Genomic DNA, 17,418 nt, shown 5'->3' on the forward strand with positions numbered 1-17,418 from the left:
TAACAATATAAATATGGAAGCCAACTCCCGTTGATCTATTCTACTAGATTTTTCGATTAAAGTTCATAAAGTAGTGTTATACACAATTTATGTATAATATATATATGCACAGGGCATTTCAGTAAATTAGATAGGTCCGTTAGTGCATTGACTATCCGTCACTAGAATGAGAGGTTTGTGTAGGTTAGTTTTATTTTTAAGGGAATTCCAAATAATTTCTTAAATTATAGAGGAGATCTTTGTAATTATGACAAATTTTACTCAATAAAATACGAGCGCAAAGGAGACAATCCCAGCCCCACGAGAGATTGTTTGAATGTATACACAAAAAGACAGTCAGACGCGGTCCCGACACTTTCTTGGTCATAAATGCATCACTGACTTCTAAACGCTTATCTCCAAAGCCAAAGACCCAATTGGTTGATTCAATTTTCATTAACATGACCACCTTACCATTTACCGACACTTTTCTTCCTTCACCAAACAAAACACACATTTTCAATAAACCCATGCTTTCTTTTTCTCTCTCTATCTCTCTTCCCCAACTTTTCTCTCTCTAAAAGACTTTTGCAGGAGAGGTAGAAGAGTTGTACACGAGTGGAAAACAAGAAGGAAGAAGCAGCAGCAGCAGCAGCCGCCCTGTGGTACGGTTCTTAAAAATATATTCTCTATTTGCACTTTCTTTCATGGCGATGTTGATTTTCTATTTTTATTTTTATTTTTCAATTTCTCCATTTCTGGGTTTTAGTTGAATTTGGTTTTGTTCAACCCATATCAAGATTTTTTTTTTTTTTTTTTTTTTCTGGGTTTTGGTTGAATTTTTTGTTGCTGTTAAACCCAGATCCATATCTGTAATTGGAATTAATTGTTCTTAGTTATGCTTGGATTTCAATTTGAAGCTTTGAAACATGTTTGGGTTGCTTTGGGGATTTTGGTTTCTGCCCACCGCCTCAGCTACTTCAACTTTTTCTCACATCCAAACAGCATATGGATCATTTTACGTTTTCTCAGGAAAATTTTGTGATTTTTCTGGGGAAAAATTGGGTAGAGGGTAGGGGTTTTGCTTTTTTGCTGGAACCCAGGTCATTTTCATCTCTCATATGTTCAGATCTGACTTATCTGAATATGGATTGATGAGATTATTTGAATCCTTTATGATTTGTTTACAAAAGGTTTTAATATTGTTTTGTGTATACTTCATCTTGTTTAAGTAAATTTATATCCCCTGTTGTTGTAACCTGTAATTGTATTTGTGTATGGAGAAACTAGTATTTACCCGATTTAGATCCTTAAAATACCCTATTTAAATTGGGCTCTTGATATTCTCCATCATTTCTTTTTATATAGGGTTAGATTCTATTTTTCCCTGTGTGTATTTTGTATAGTTGGTGCAATTTTGTTGATTACTTGCTCATAGGCCTAATTGAGATAATTATCATATTTGATTCTAATTGATATTTTCTTGTTTTCCTTTGTATGGTGTTTTTAGGGGGAAGTTCTTGTGATTTGAGTATTTTTCGGTCTCTGTTTGCCGAGGAATAGCTAGTCTGAGAACTTGGGATTTGTAGGTTTTGAAGTTCTTGCTAATTTAAGGTTAACCCAGAGTTCGCTGCACGGGAAGATGATGATGTTTGATGAAATGGGTTTTTGTGGTGATGATTACTTTTCTGCTCCCGTTGGGGAAGGAGATGTGGTCGCATCGCTAACTGAACCGGAGGCAGTTGTTGAGGATGATTACACAGATGAAGAGCTTGATGTGGATGAGCTTGAGAGGAGGATGTGGAGGGATAAGATGCGATTGAAGCGGCTCAAGGAAATGAAAAAGGGTAAGGAAGGAATCGATGCTGCAAAGCAACAGCAATCGCAAGAACAGGCGAGGAGGAAGAAGATGTCGAGGGCACAAGATGGTATTCTGAAATACATGTTGAAGATGATGGAAGTTTGTAAAGCTCAAGGCTTCGTTTATGGGATTATTCCAGAGAAGGGAAAGCCTGTGAGCGGTGCGTCTGACAATCTCAGAGAGTGGTGGAAGGACAAAGTGAGGTTTGATCGTAATGGTCCAGCTGCCATAGCGAAATACCAAGCGGATCATTTAATACCTGGCAAGAATGAGGGCTGCAACCCAGTTGGTCCTACCCCCCACACCTTGCAAGAGCTTCAAGACACGACCCTTGGTTCTCTATTATCAGCCCTGATGCAGCACTGTGATCCCCCACAGAGGCGGTTCCCCTTAGAGAAAGGTGTTCCGCCACCATGGTGGCCTACTGGGAACGAAGAATGGTGGCCTGAATTGGGTTTACAGATGAATCAAGGCCCTCCGCCTTACAAGAAGCCCCATGATTTAAAGAAGGCGTGGAAGGTGGGTGTTCTTACAGCAGTGATTAAGCATATGTCACCTGATATTGCCAAGATTCGTAAGCTTGTACGGCAGTCCAAGTGCTTGCAAGACAAGATGACTGCTAAGGAGAGTGCGACTTGGCTTGCCATCATCAACCAGGAGGAAGCTGTGGCCCGAGAACTTTACCCTGACCGTTGTCCCCCCCTGTCCTCGGCTGGTGGGAGTGGGTCTTTTGTCAATACTGACAGCAGTGAGTATGATGTTGAAGGGGCTGATGATGAACCTAACTTCGACATGCTGGAGCAGAAACCCAACAATCTCAATCTGTTTAATATGGGGATGGAGAGATTTAAAGATGGACTACCAGTTCAGCAACTCTCTCATCTGATGAAGGATGAAGTCACAACCAACTTGGATTTCTCCAGGAAGAGGAAGCCAGCCAATGAATTGAAGATAATGACGGATCAGAAAGTCTATACCTGTGAGTGTCTCCAATGCCCTCATAGTGCAATCAGCCAAGGTTTTCATGACAGGTCTACAAGAGACAATCATCAATTAACTTGCCCATATAGAAGCAACTTTTCAGAGTTTGGAGCTTCAAACTTTCATATTAATGAAGTGAAACCTGTCGTCTTCCCTCCAACCTATGTCCAACCCAAGCAACCAGCTGCTCCAGTGGCCAGTTCAGTTGCACCTTCCTTTAATCTATCAGGACTTGGAGTTCCAGAAGACGGGCAGAAAATGATCAGTGATCTTATGTCCTTTTACGATGCGAATATTCAAGGAAGCAAGAACTCGAATCCGGGGAACATTGTAGCTGCCAGAGATCAGACTCTCACACAATCAAATATTCAGTGTGAACAGGACAGCTACCTTCATGGCCAAGGAGGGGTTGAGATGGAAGGTAATATCTTCGAATCCATTAATCGCTCCATGTTCTCACAAGGGGAAGACAGGTTTGACCAGTGCAGGGGTTTGAATTCCCCATTTGAGGCCAGCCATAATGAAAACTTCCAGTTGATTTTTGGGTCTCCCTTCAATATTCCATCTGTGGATTATACCGAGGGTATACCCGGAGTTGCAAGGGATGTCCTCTCGAAACCGGACATTTCGATTTGGTACTGATGAGAAGATTGCTGATCTGAATTTCAACTTCATATTCTAAATGGGGAGACAACTACATACTAAGAGATCTGCCCTGGTCAGGTGAAAACTCTATTAGCTAGTAGTATTGTAGTAGTTGATCTTTTTTACGAAATTTAGAAGGGCTAGCAGCTTCAGGCATAATGTAATAAACGATTGGGGCTGGTCCCGTACGCTACTATGTTGTTAAATTATAGACTTTTAGTTGTTATATAAATAATATAGTTGGATTGTCATCTATAATTAAGTTCAACCATGGCCCTTTGTTACAGAATTTTGATTGATGTACTGTTGTTTACATTAGAAATGTGTACAAATGAGTCCCAAAGTCTTGTATGAAAGCCTTGCTGATATTGCTCGAACATAGGTATTGCAGTATTGTTGCTCCAGGTAAGTGATCGGACATAGATTTCTTCAACTGAGTTTGAGGAGTCCGGGAATTTCGGTCCTTTTGGCTGATTATGGTGTCTCGAAAAAAAATGAAAAATGGGAAATCAGAAGAGTTAATACAAAGTTAAGTATCTTATGTTAAAATTAGATCTCAGCAAAAATGAAGTTAGGCAGGTAACGGGTGGATTAGTCTTCTGTGTTGACAAAGTTCTGTTCTTCCTTGACTTATTAAAAAAATAAAAATTAGTTCTGTACTTCCTTGACTTGTCAAAAAAAAAAAAGGTTCTGTTCTTCCTTGTGTGTTTGTGTGTGTGTGTTTATGCTGGAAAGTTATTTGATGGGGTGTGTGTGTGTGTGTTGATGCTGGAAAGTTGTTTGATGGGGGTGTGTGTGTTTATGCTGCATGCAATGTTATGGGATGGGGTGTGTGTGTGTGTGTTTATGCTGCAAAGTTATGGGATGGTGTGTGTTCTGCAAATTTATGATTTGTTGTGTTTTCTGCAAATTTATTGTGGACATGTTGATTCTTTATCTGGTTTTCTGATTTTTATTTTTCCAAATGTTCTCATGTTGATTTATTTCTTAACTTGTGGCTGAGCACTTTTCTTTTTCCACCCAATTTCATTCTTCTTGGAATTTCTGTGAACCCTACTAAGAATATGTAGTGGCTGATTTTGTTCGACATTAATGATTTGAAGTGAATTGATTATGTATTTAAGTTTTGAAAATTTATTTAAATAGAGTGTTTATTCTCAAACTCAAATCTGCATTTTTTGGCTCAAAAAAATTTTCCATTGCATTTTGGAGTGACCTTAGGTTTTAAACAGGCTATTCTATTATAATATATTTAAACTGGAATTTGGAGGGCGTTAAAATGGTGGTTGTGATACTTAGTGGATTATTTTGAGGTTGATTGGTAAATCAAAAACTTTTCCTTTCCATTGTTTCAGATTATACATCTTGACTCTTAGGCTATGTTTGGTACAGTGAAAAAAAAAAAAAAAAAAAAAAAAAAGAAGAAGAAAAAACATTATTTATTAGAGAAAATAAAAGAAAGAAAAAAGAGAACAATGTTAATTACTTATCGTGTTTGGTTTATTAGTAAGATAAATGAAATGAAATGATAATAATTATGTTTGGAGAAAAATAGGAAAAAAAATTATTATAATAATTTACAATCATGCATTTTTTCGATCTTTCTTCTAAAAAAAAATAATAATATAAAAAATAAAAAGAGACAAATATAGTATTAACGAAATTTTATTAAAAATATTAGCATTTCCTTCAATTTCTCCCATTTTTGAGAGGATAACAACAGTTACCATTAATGCCTTCTTTTATCCCTCCAAATCCTTCATTTTTACTTCCTTTTCATCCAATATTTCTTACCAGACACATTTTTTTATTCCTTCCATTACCATTCTTCTCCTTTTCTTTCATTTCCATTATACCAAATTGGAACTTTATCTTTCTAGCATATTTTGGAGTCTTGAAAAATACTCCTTTTGTACAAAAAAAAAAAACGAAATAAAAAAAAAGGTTCCTTTTGGAGAACTTACTCACAATTCACAAAGACAATTTTTTAAAAAACAAAGGGGACATTTTTTTTTGGGATAAGGAAGTATGAATTGTGAGTCACAATTATTCAAAAGAGCCTCTTCTTTTTTTTTTTTTTCAACAGAAGGAGTATCTTACTTCTTTCAAATCAAAATGTCAATAAACACTATCATCAATGTTTTTTTAAAATTGGAGGTGTGACTATATGTCACTCACAAAGATCCATCCCACATCAGACGAAAAGCACTGAACTCGTGACTATATGTCACTCACAAAAATCCATCCCACATCAAATACACTGAACTCGTGACTATATGTCACTCACAAAGATTCATCCCACATCAAATACAGACGGAAGGCACTGAACTCAATCTAACACGATATTCAATTTGAATAATTAACTCTTAGTCTAATCAAAAGATTGGAAATTGGTTTGTTGGCCATCCAATCAGTCTTCACTTTCCCTTCTTAAAATTGAGGTCAAGTTTGGAGATTAGGTTAGAAAATCAGGTTTGGAAATCTGTTGGTTGGCCCACCAAAATCAGTCTTCATTCCCCTAAGATATCTCAGAAAATGAGAGAACATGTAAAGCATGTCGTTATAGTACTATATAAAAAATAATATAATTAATATATGATAATCTCTAGTAAACAAAATTTTCAAGCTATCCTCATGAAGTTCCATTGACAAATACATAGTGAACACATTCTGAGAACACCTTTGTAGAATAACAAGGCCATTTAGACCAACATCAATATTCACCAAAAGTCAAAAAGTGCAAAACAAAAATGACAATTTAGAAATGTGAAAAAAAAAAAAAAAAAATTTAATGAAATAATATAACAATTTATTAATTCCTTAAGTAAATGTTATACTCCTTTCATCTCAAAAAAAAATATTTACCTTTTTATTTTTATTCGTATCAAAATAAGTGTTACATTTGAAAGGTCAAATATACTATTTTTTTAAATATTATCAATTTAACCTTCTTGTATTAAACTTATACATAAAAAATAAACCATCACATTATTGTAGAGCCACTAGAAATAAAATTGGTAATTCATTTACCACTAATACAATTAAAAATAATTAAAAAAAAAGGTACTCATAAAAAGTTTGGTTGCTACTGACCAGCCCAACCATGGAGGTCTGACTTTGGGTCTACTTGGGCCCAACATCTTTAGGTAGCCTTTTTCTCATTTTAAAAGCAAATGGGATGGGTCGAGCAGTATCAAGTCAGGGCCCACTTCACACGCTGGACCATCTTCATTTTGTAGCTTACTATGGAGTGTGTGGGTAAACAGTGTGTATTTGAATTTTTGTATTTTCAAAATCTCAGATTAAGTGAAATTACCTAGTGTGGTAGCTTGACAATGCCTCTTGCACCTTTTCACGGGTCTCATACCTCTTTTTATATTAAGGCAATGTGGGATTGTGCACCTGTATGTCACCTAGTGTGATAAGGCGCCAGTGCCTCTTACATCCACTCACAAGGTCGCTACAATCACCCCCCTTAAGGGTCCAACGTTCCCATTGGTCACACTTCCGACTAGGTCAGGCTTTGATACCATTTATAACGATTCACTCCACCACATGGTATGATATTATTTGCTTTGCGCCTGAACTCGCCTGATTTTTCTCTTGGATCTTATCTCCAAAAGCCTCATACCATTTAGAGTGTACAAATCTTACATATGTAACACTTCCCCTTTTCACACCAAGACCATGGGAGATTGTGCACCTGTAACTCGCCAAGTGTGATAACATGCCCGTGCCATGCCTCTTACACCTGCCCGTGCCATGCCTCTTACACCTGCCCATAAAGTCGCCACATTAAGATTGAACAAAATCTAAAAGGCCTGGATGACTGTCAATTTAAAGGGATCACAATAGTCTATGTTAATACAACACCACAATGGATAGAGAATGATGTGAGAAAAATACTTCTATCAGTAGTGGCTTTGAATCACAATGAAATGAATGATATTAGCTGGTTTGATGCAAAAGGTAATCAAATAGTCATCTGTACAAATCACAAGTTTGATGCATCAAGAAATCACTAAATGGTCTATATAAACAAGTATTAAATTAGTAATGGTGAAAAATAAAACTAATTGTGTAATTAGCCTTTTCAATTTTTTCTAAATCTAACCTTTAATGTTATTTGTTCAAAGTTAGTCCATTTAAAAATTCAATTACAAAGAAAACTACATTTCAGGATTTTCACACTTGATAGTTCGAACGTTGGTGACATTAGTCAAGTGCTTTTCACACTTGACTCCTAACTCACACATATGTCTAAGACGGTTTTAGGGCCTGTTTGATTTCCTAATTCAGCGCTGAATGCAGAACATGGTAAATGATTTTTAAAAATAAGTTTGTTTGATAAAATTTTAGGATACCGCTTAACATGGTAAGTACTGTTTAAAAGATGCCAAAATTTTAAGCGTGGGGAAAATTACTTATCGCTTATTGCAGAAGACGGTAAGTGGTTGGATTTAAAAAATAACTTTTTAATGACTACTCTATCATCATATAATTGTGTTCTCTATTTTAGGGTTTCTCTCGTAGTCACCCAGGCGAAGTTGTAACCTAGCCGGGGAGAGACAATGCGAGTGGCCGAGCGGTCAAAAGCGATAGACTGGAAATCTGTTTAAGTTTTTCTACGTAGGTTCGAATCCTGCCTCTCCCACTTGTTTGTTGTAGACTTCGGAGAAGAGAAATGAGGCATTCGTGTGATACCCCTCGAATCCGAGACACGGGTTGATCAGGCCCGGGCCCAAACCCGAGGGAATATCAAACAATTAAAGTAGTTTAAAGCGAACACAGATGACAAAATGAAACAAAAGTGATGGAATAAAACTGAAAGTAACCTTAATTATAAAATCCTCCATGTATAACTGAAAATTAAAAATCCAATCCTCCAAAACTTCAAGGTTACAACTTGGGAATCCACTGATGGACCCCTAACCAAAAGTTCAACTGAAACTGAAAACTGAAAATAGATAATGCTAGAAATATCGAGAGAAGTCCTACGTAATCAGATGAAGGTGAGACTGTCCTCGACAAGCACGATCAAGCTCTAAGGCTGGAACCGTCCTGTACCTAAAAAGAATAATAAAGGAGTGGGTCAGACTCACGAGCAAGTTCTAATCTAACTGCAATCCATACAGTGACCCGATACGCAGATACACCGTAGACACCTCACAATATCTATCTAGTCCATACGTATAAATATATCCACACTAAGGGACATTCACCAGTCTATAATAGGGGTCTCAACCTGAATAGAAGGCAACATACGAATACGCACCCAAAGGTGGGCATGAGTACCTAGACCTAACAGGGTACACCTCAACCTATTATAACCAGCTACGCATCCACTGCATATACGCACCCTAACCAACGAGTCTGAGACTCAAGCTCAACTCGTGGTACCATAACCATATATATAAAGTCCGTCCAAATCCAGGGTATGCAGTTCAACTATTTATTAAACTGTCATACAAAAAACCAACTAGTTAGTCATTCAACTTATTCAGTTGATATGACTTAACTACCATCCGTTAATCCAGGAAGTCATCCAACTTGTTTACAGCTGATCTGACTTAGTCACAATTAGGATTCGATATCTTTCAATCCATTCCATTAATCCATTAGGTTAGGTTTATGCGTTTTGAGCTAAACCGTCCCTAGTATGTCATCGTCCCATACCGGTACATACCATCCTCCATATCCATGTAAATTACAACATATATAACAGTACAATAATTTACGGACCAAAACTACCATCCAAACAATTGCAGAAAAATATTTAAAGCTTCAGCAATTTAAATCCAAGCATTTAACCATATAGTTGCAGGAGACGATTTAACAAATCAACAACTAACATCCAGAGCATGCATAGACCAAATTTGATACGTCAGGGACTCCATCATGCATGTGAATAGGGTAAATAATCCTATTATTAACCAATAAATTGCTAAAACAATTCAGAAAATTGTTTAAATATTTCAGCAGTTTAAATCCAAGCATTAACCATATAGTTGCAGTAAACAATTTAATAATTCAGCAACTAGCCTCCTAAGCATGCATAGATCAAAATTAATAATTAAATGACCTTATCATGCACTTGAATGCATTCTAAAACAAGTTTTATAAACACATTATGTTCCATCAAATTGCTGAATTTTAATTCAACAATTTATTCAACTTCCATTTGTTAAGTGCCTTAATTTTTACACTGTTTGTCCCGACAACTTAGAATTAAACTTTACTCAATTTAGGGTCTTAATAACACTCAAAATTCATTCCTTGATCCCTCTGTAAAGTTCCAAATTCATTCAAACAGTCTCCATGCTCCAACAGTGAACATAGTATGTAGAAAATTAAAAAAAAATCGTAAAATAAATCAAAACAACAAGGGAGCCTGCTCCAGAATTTGGAGCAGGCTCTTTTCCAGCCTAGAGCCGGCTCTAGGACTCCCTAGAGCCGGCTCCACTTTGTTGTGGGAGCCGGCTCCCACTTCCATGGAGCCGACTCTCACCTCCTGTGTGAGCCTTCGTCCCCGGTGCGTGTTTCAGCTCTTGTGCTCCTTCTCCGGCTTATTCCTAACCCTCTGTTAGTTTTTAAAACCAAACTTAGGACTCGTAATTTAGTCTAGAAGCATTCCCCAAGATTGTTTACAATAGTTTTGAAAGCAATTACAGAGTTTAATCAGGCCATTTAAACTAGCGTTGTTGAAGAACAGCACTGAAACTAAATTGCAAGATCAGTTTTATCCCAACCCCTCTGTTCTTTCTCCAATTTAAATTTGAGGTCTTAACTTACGTCTAGTATCCAGTCAGACCTTGGTTGATTTCAGTAAGATTCAAAATAAAAATTAGAACAGTGGGACGTTATGCCAAAACAGAGTCAAGAAAACATACGCGCTATAATTATTTTGTAAATAAATTTTGCACAGATAAAACGATCAAGCAAATTATATATCAAACATGCATGGTTCAGTTTAAGGCCAATTAATCTCCTAGAGACTGTCTAGGTGCACAGAACACAACCCAAAGGGAAGGAGAAAGAGAAGAATTTGCCTGTGATTTCAATTATGAAATCCCTGTGTCGTCTCTAAGTTTTCCTGCAATTCTGAACGCCGCCAAGCTTCCTATAACTCTGTCTCTAATCCTTACTCAACCTCCTTGGTCCTCTCTGTACAAATCCTCTTAAGCCTCACTCTGTTTTCCCACAACTGCTCTCTGTTTCTCTCTCTCTGTATCTCACGGTCTCTGTTGTTTTTACAGAAATTCCGGTTAATTATTCTCAAACCCTAAACCACTGTGACACACATACTTATAGGCTTAGTGATTAAACCCTAATCCATGTAACCTTAAGCCAAAGCCCATCTCGGCCCATAAACCGACCTAAGATAAATACCTACGTCGGCCACCTATGTAATTGCAACCCTAAATTTAACTGTAACTTAAAACAGAATTAAATGAAAAAAAATATAATTAAATAATTAAATCCACTTAACTAATTAATTCCAATTAAATAACCCAATTAAATAACTAAAAACACTTAAACAATAAACGCCAAGTAAAGAAAAAAACAAATAACTTAAATCAATTTAAAACACATGACACATAGGTAAACAATTAAATAAAATAATTAAACCAAATAATCATGCAAAAATACAATAAAAATAATAAATAAATGCCGAGACTATCCTTTTAAAATTAAACCAAGTAAAGAAAAAAACAAATAACTTAAATCAATTTAAAACACATGACACATAGGTAGACAATTAAATAAAATAATTAAACCAAATAATCATGCAAAAATACAATAAAAATAATGAATAAATGCCGAGACTATCCTTTTAAAATTAGGGGTATTACAATTCGTCAGCGTGGGAAGGCCAATCAAGCAAAGCTCTTTCCGTGCTATAGCATTTTGTTACCATTTATATTGATTCACTATAGAAAATAATTATTTATATAACAGAATTCTATTCAATCTCACGTACTTTCTTTAATATTTTGAGATAATTTCACTGACACCCCCTGAAGTTTGACCAAATATCAGTCTAAAATATCTTTCGAAAATAACTTTCACTCACATTACAAACGTTTACTCCGTTTTTCACTCACACCCCAAAAGTTAGTTGACAGGTGTGTCAGACCACTTATTACATGTAAAAAGACATTCTTACCCTTTGACTTTTGTTTGACCCATTTAATTATTTCTTTAAATGACATATTTACCCTCATTCAGATGACATATTTACCCATTTATACCCTCACATATTATTTCAATTCATCCACGTGTCTATGTCCTATTGGTTGCTGACCTTATTATTATTATTTTTTTATTTCACCTTATTATTGGGGGCCAAACAGTAACACATCTTACCCAGGGAAGGCCAGAACTCCAACGACGACTAGAGAGAACGACGATGATCGGTAGTCAGAGTTGATTTTGACGACTATGACTGATGAAGATTTTGGCGATGATGAAGGCATATGGCTCTGCTGATGAAAATCTGAGGATGGTGTGGGGCTTCTGCTTCCGATGACGACAATGTGGCAGTAAGAATCAAATAAGAATAACTGCCAGGAAATTGCATGATGCCGGCGAGACACTATTCTGTTTATGACCTGTTTTCAATGTCATACAGCTCGCTAAAATGATGTGGGTCTATTTTGTAATGCTGAAATTGTTGGTGATGTAGTTATATGTTGTTAGCTGGAAATAATGGAGGTTTCGAATGGGTTTTGTTGGATTTGTATGATGTGTCGCTATGGTGCTCTCTAGTGTCAGTAGCCTCAGATTCTCATCATCTTGCTCTTGATTTGGATAGATGTATGGAGGGTTTGAATAAAAAAAGGTTTAGAATTCGATTCCAGAAATCAAAATTTTCTGAGCTAAACCTTTGGTGGATCGCCGGAGAGGATGGTGGTGGTGGATTACTGGGGAGGATGCTTAAAGCCCTAATTACAAGTCACCAATCACTCGCAGACTAGTCGCCTATGAACCAGAGATCTGCAACCCCCAAAAAAGGGCAACACATGGTTTCTCAATTGAATTGTTTCCAATCAATTGATGTGCATCCATTCATATGAACTAGCAATTGACGCCCAATGATGGAGAATCAGTTCTGAGCTTCTACAGTGTAGATTTTGCACACGTGCTATATGTATTATGTGGGAGCTAAAAAGTTCACCAATATTAGACATTAGCAGATAATGACAACAATAATAATGGCTCTAAATAGTTTTGCTAGTCCTGCAACTAGGAATACATGGTAGGCCAAGCTGTATCACATATGTTGGCGAGACACTGTTCTCAAAATGTATAAAACCACGATAGATATTTCAGTAAGGGTTGGAAATGGAGGTCCGAACATGGTTAGAGAAGGCATTCAATACATAACACTATAAAGTTCAAGAACTCTTACCCATCTGGTGAATGATGAGCCAAAGCCAGTTTTAAGAAGTGATGGAAGAAGACAGAAGAGAGAGACAGATAGACAGAAGCGTCTTTGAGGAGAGAGAACGTTCGATACAGATAGAGATAGAGGAGAGAGAAATAGTGTGTTTGTGTATTTTGTATTAAATGTGATTAAAAAAATAAGGGCAAACATGTCTTTTCTCACTTTTTTAACTGACGAAAAGCAAAATTGGACCTAACTGATAGTTATTTTCCAAAGATGTTTTAGGCTGATATTTGGCCAAACTTTAGAGGGTGTCAATGGAATTAACCCTAATATTTTTAACATCATTTTTATACCTTACATAAATATTATGTAATTATTTATATAATAGAATTCTATTCTCAGAGAAGAAATGTCTTTCATGTACTTTCTTAACACTCTTTTCAATACCCTACCATGTAATCCAAAACCCATATATTTTAAATTTTACGTTCTTTAATCTTTTGTAAAATTCTTTTCGATATCCAAAACCTATATATTTTAAATTTTCATTAATTATTTATATAATAGAATCATTATTATTTATTATTTTATTTTTTTTGGTAATCGTCGGTGTCTGGACCAGCTTGCGCGCACCTCAACTAATCCTACGAGACCCTGAAAATATATAATAGAATTATGTTCGTAGATAAGAATTCTTTTTCACTTTCTTTAATTTTTGTAACACATTTTTTAATACCCTACATAAATATTATGTAATTCAAAACACTTATATTATAAATTTTACTTTCTTGAATTTCTGTAACACCATACCTACATAAATATTATGAAATCCAAAACTCATAGATTTAAAATTTCCATCAATTATTTATATAATAGAATTTTATTCCTAACTAAGAATTATTTTTCAAGTATTTTTTTTTAATCTTTGTAACACCCTTTTCAATACCCCACCTAAATATTATTCAATCCAAAACTCATATATTTTAAATTTTACTTTCTTTAATCTTTGTAACACCCTTGTCGATACCATACATAAATATTATGTAATACAAAATCCATATATTTTAAATTTTCATATTTATTTATTTCATTGAGTGAATGTGGTTGTTTTATTAATATTTTTGTATTATAAATATAAAATTGTTATGAGTATCAGATATTGAGGACAAAAATGTAATATGTACAACTTTCAGACTTCAACTTTTGTATATAACAAACAATCTTAATGAGTTCAGCACTTAAAATTAAAATATTATCAAACAGGTTTTCAAATTAATACATTTAGCGCATAAAGTTTCAGCGTTTAAAATTCAGTACTTGAAATTTTCAATACTTAATTTTCAATTTCATCAAACAGCACCTTAGTGTTGTTTTTTGAACTCTAAAACCTTCCATGTGAAAATAAATAAATAAATAAATAAATTAGCTTGAGTTAGATAAAATTGCGATGGCAGATCAAGAGGTGTCCAATTTTGGTGCCAACACACCATATACACATTCGATGCGTACACACATTTACCATTGTTTAAATGAAAACTCAAAATGGTTAACCTTTGACATAAAAGATGAACTAATTCCATGCTTGAGTTAGATAAATTAGGAGGTGTCCAATTTGGGCGCCAACACATCCACACATTTGCCATTGTTTGAATGAAAACTTAAACGTTGAACCCCTAATTCCGTGCTTGAGTTAGATAAGTTACGAGGGGTCCAATTTGGGTGCCAACGCATTAACACATTTACACACTTTTACCATTTGTACCATGAAAAACTTAAATTCTTAATCAAAAGATGAACTGATTCCATGCTTGTTGAGTTAGATAAATTTCAAGGTGTTAATTTTGGCGTCAACACCATCCACACATTTCTTTGTGTCCACACATTTATAATCTTTTGAAGAAATCCTTAAATGTTCAAATATTCACGAACCCCCCCCCCCCCCCCCCCCCCCCAATTAACCTATAATATTCTTTCCCCGAAAAAATAAATAAATAAATAATTGTAATTGAAACCCTAACTCGAATCATCTCTTTGCATGTAGAGGGTGGGGATATTCCTGTTGCCCATCATTGACCAGTCCAAGCCCCAATTAACCCATAATATTCTTTCCCCGAAAAAATAAATAAATAAATAATTGTAATTGAAACCGTAACTCGAATCATCTCTTTGCATGTAGAGGGTGGGGATATTCCTGTTGCCCATCATTGACCAGTCCAAGCTTAGTGGTTTGAGTTTGGGTCTACTTGGGACCAACTTCTTTCAGTGGGCTGATCTCATTTAAAAGCTAGTGGGCTGGGTCTAGAAGAATCAAGTCATGGCCCACTTGACACTATGGACCATCTTCATTTTGCGCTAACCATGGACTGTGGACAAAACAGTGTGTATTTGAAGTAAGTTTAGATACTAAATTAACTTGGAAATTAATAATTCTTCATGTGATAAAAACAATAACTTGGAATTGATCCACAATATTTAATTTTAGTAATATACCTTGTATGTAAAGTAAAAAAATAAATAATAATAATAATAATAAATAAATAAATAAATAAGTATCAATAAAGGAACGTGGGATTAAAGTTTTTATGGGCTATGTCAATTATAAATATAGTCAACGCTATTATATTTCAACTGTCCTCATTTTCACTCATGGATGAGAGAGACAGAAGTTGACCCTTTGAACCAACTCTATTCTTTAGTTTGAATACTCCAATTAAAATTAATATATCTCACTCCAAGTTGAAACTGAATTTCCATTAAAAATTAACCACATACAAAAGACATACAAATCTCAATAGATTATAGGCTTGTTTAATTCAATTTTTATAATATGTATTTCTTTTTTTCGTTTTTGGGAATTGAAATTTAAAAAATAGTATTTAGTTGTCAATTTTTTAAAAGTTACATTTTAAATAAAAATAAGTTAGAAAATGACATTTTCAACAACCTATTTTCTTTGTAATTCTCTTAAAAGGATTTTTCGTTTTTGAATTTTAAAAACTCTTTTAAATATTTTTTTTTATTAATCTCGATATAATATATTATTTTTTTTTTCATTTTTTGAATGGAAAACATGATATAATTTACATAAAGTACTCATGATAAATACTTTTTATTTTATATTTTGACAAAAAAATATACTTGCACATTTGTTTACTTTTATAAAAACTTGATCCCTTAACTTTTTATTTTAAAAGACGAAAAATATTAATAAACTATAATTTTCGATGCGCGTTTCGGAACGTAAAACTCTGGGTGAGGTAACATCAACCATAGCACCATTATTACCACAATGGATGCCATTGGGAGTGTTATTGGCCCCTCCCGTCTCAATCCTTACCCACCATGCTTCCTAGAACTCAACCTATCCCACTAATTGTGTCATTTAAGTATTTATCAAGAGTACTTAGATTGAGAGTCTCTTTCAATCCCCCTACTATCTTTCTAAAATATAGAGATCTATAAATGTCTTTTAATTAATACTCATAATTTTTTTCTTAATTCCTATAGGTAAGTCATATATTTAACTCCCACATAAATGTATTTTTGAAAAAACAAAATGGTGTGTGCTACTACTCTATGTATTTTCAAAAAGGTATTAAATTATAAATTTTACATTTTACCTTATTTGTTTTTTTTTTTATAAAAAAAATGTATTTCAAAATTCAATATACATTTTAGGATTTAAACTCGTGTTCTCATACTTGATCGTTTGAACATTTACTGTGTTACTAAAGGGTACTTCACACTCTCATGCCTATGATGGCGGGAGTGTAGTTTTTTGAACTTTAAACCTTTCATGTGAAAAAAGAAATATCTAAGTTAGAAAAAATTACAAAACAATCCATAGTTGTCCAATTTTGGCGCTAAATCCACACATTCAATGTGTACACATATATTCCGTTGTTTTTTTACTATAAAAACCCTTCTAAACGGCCTTTCACATAAAAGATGATTAATTTTATGTTTGAGTTAGATTACTTATGATGCACGTTTAATTTTGGCGCCAACACATTTACATATTCAATGCGTGCATACTTAACTTTTCGCGTAAAAGATTAACTAATATTATACTTGAGTAATATAAATGACGAGGTGGTCAATTTGGACGCCAACATATTCACGCTTCACACATTTATTATCTTTTTGAAGAAAAACTTAAATGCATCCTGATTTGCATTTACTATTTTTGGTAAGAAAATTTAAATGTTCCTGATTTTGTATAACTGATTTATGAAAACTCGAACCCGATCTTTTGTTGTATCCTAAAGAGGGTTCCGATCATTATTGTTACAGTGAAATCCGAACATTGAGTTTTAAACAGTCCAATGCATAAAAGATGATTCAAATCCATTTAAACTCATGGTTTAGCGAGTGGACTTCAAAGTTAAAATGGAGTTATGACTGCGAAGGAGACAATCCCACCCCTTTCGGTTGATTGAATGCATTCACACTAGGAAAAACCCTCAGATGAGATGATATCGATCCGACACTTGCTTGGTCTTAAATGCATCACTAACTTCTAAACGCTTATCCCCAAATGCCCCCCAATTCGATGGATTAA

At 34.7% G+C, this 17,418-nt stretch overlaps 1 protein-coding gene across 1 annotated transcript; it reads left to right on the forward strand.

Annotated features, from left to right (window-relative positions):
- The first annotated feature begins 405 nt into the window (after positions 1-405).
- On the forward strand, positions 406-3,734 carry LOC132311245 (protein ETHYLENE INSENSITIVE 3-like). The gene is made up of 2 exons (XM_059809073.1): positions 406-644; positions 1,490-3,734. Exon 2 carries the CDS (start codon positions 1,622-1,624, stop codon positions 3,461-3,463), a length of 1,842 nt encoding a protein of 613 aa, XP_059665056.1. The 5' UTR covers positions 406-644; positions 1,490-1,621; the 3' UTR covers positions 3,464-3,734.
- Positions 3,735-17,418: the final 13,684 nt, after the last annotated feature.

Source organism: Cornus florida, unplaced genomic scaffold (assembly GCF_030987335.1).
Source record: "Cornus florida cultivar Cherokee Brave unplaced genomic scaffold, ASM3098733v1 CherokeeBrave_3.0.0_Hap2_Chr06, whole genome shotgun sequence".
Lineage (NCBI taxonomy): Eukaryota > Viridiplantae > Streptophyta > Magnoliopsida > Cornales > Cornaceae > Cornus > Cornus florida.

What these genes read in the sequence shown, in the direction of transcription:
- LOC132311245 (XM_059809073.1), top strand. Translation starts at nt 1,622, where the DNA reads ATGATGATGTTTGATGAAATGGGTTTTTGTGGTGATGATTACTTTTCT.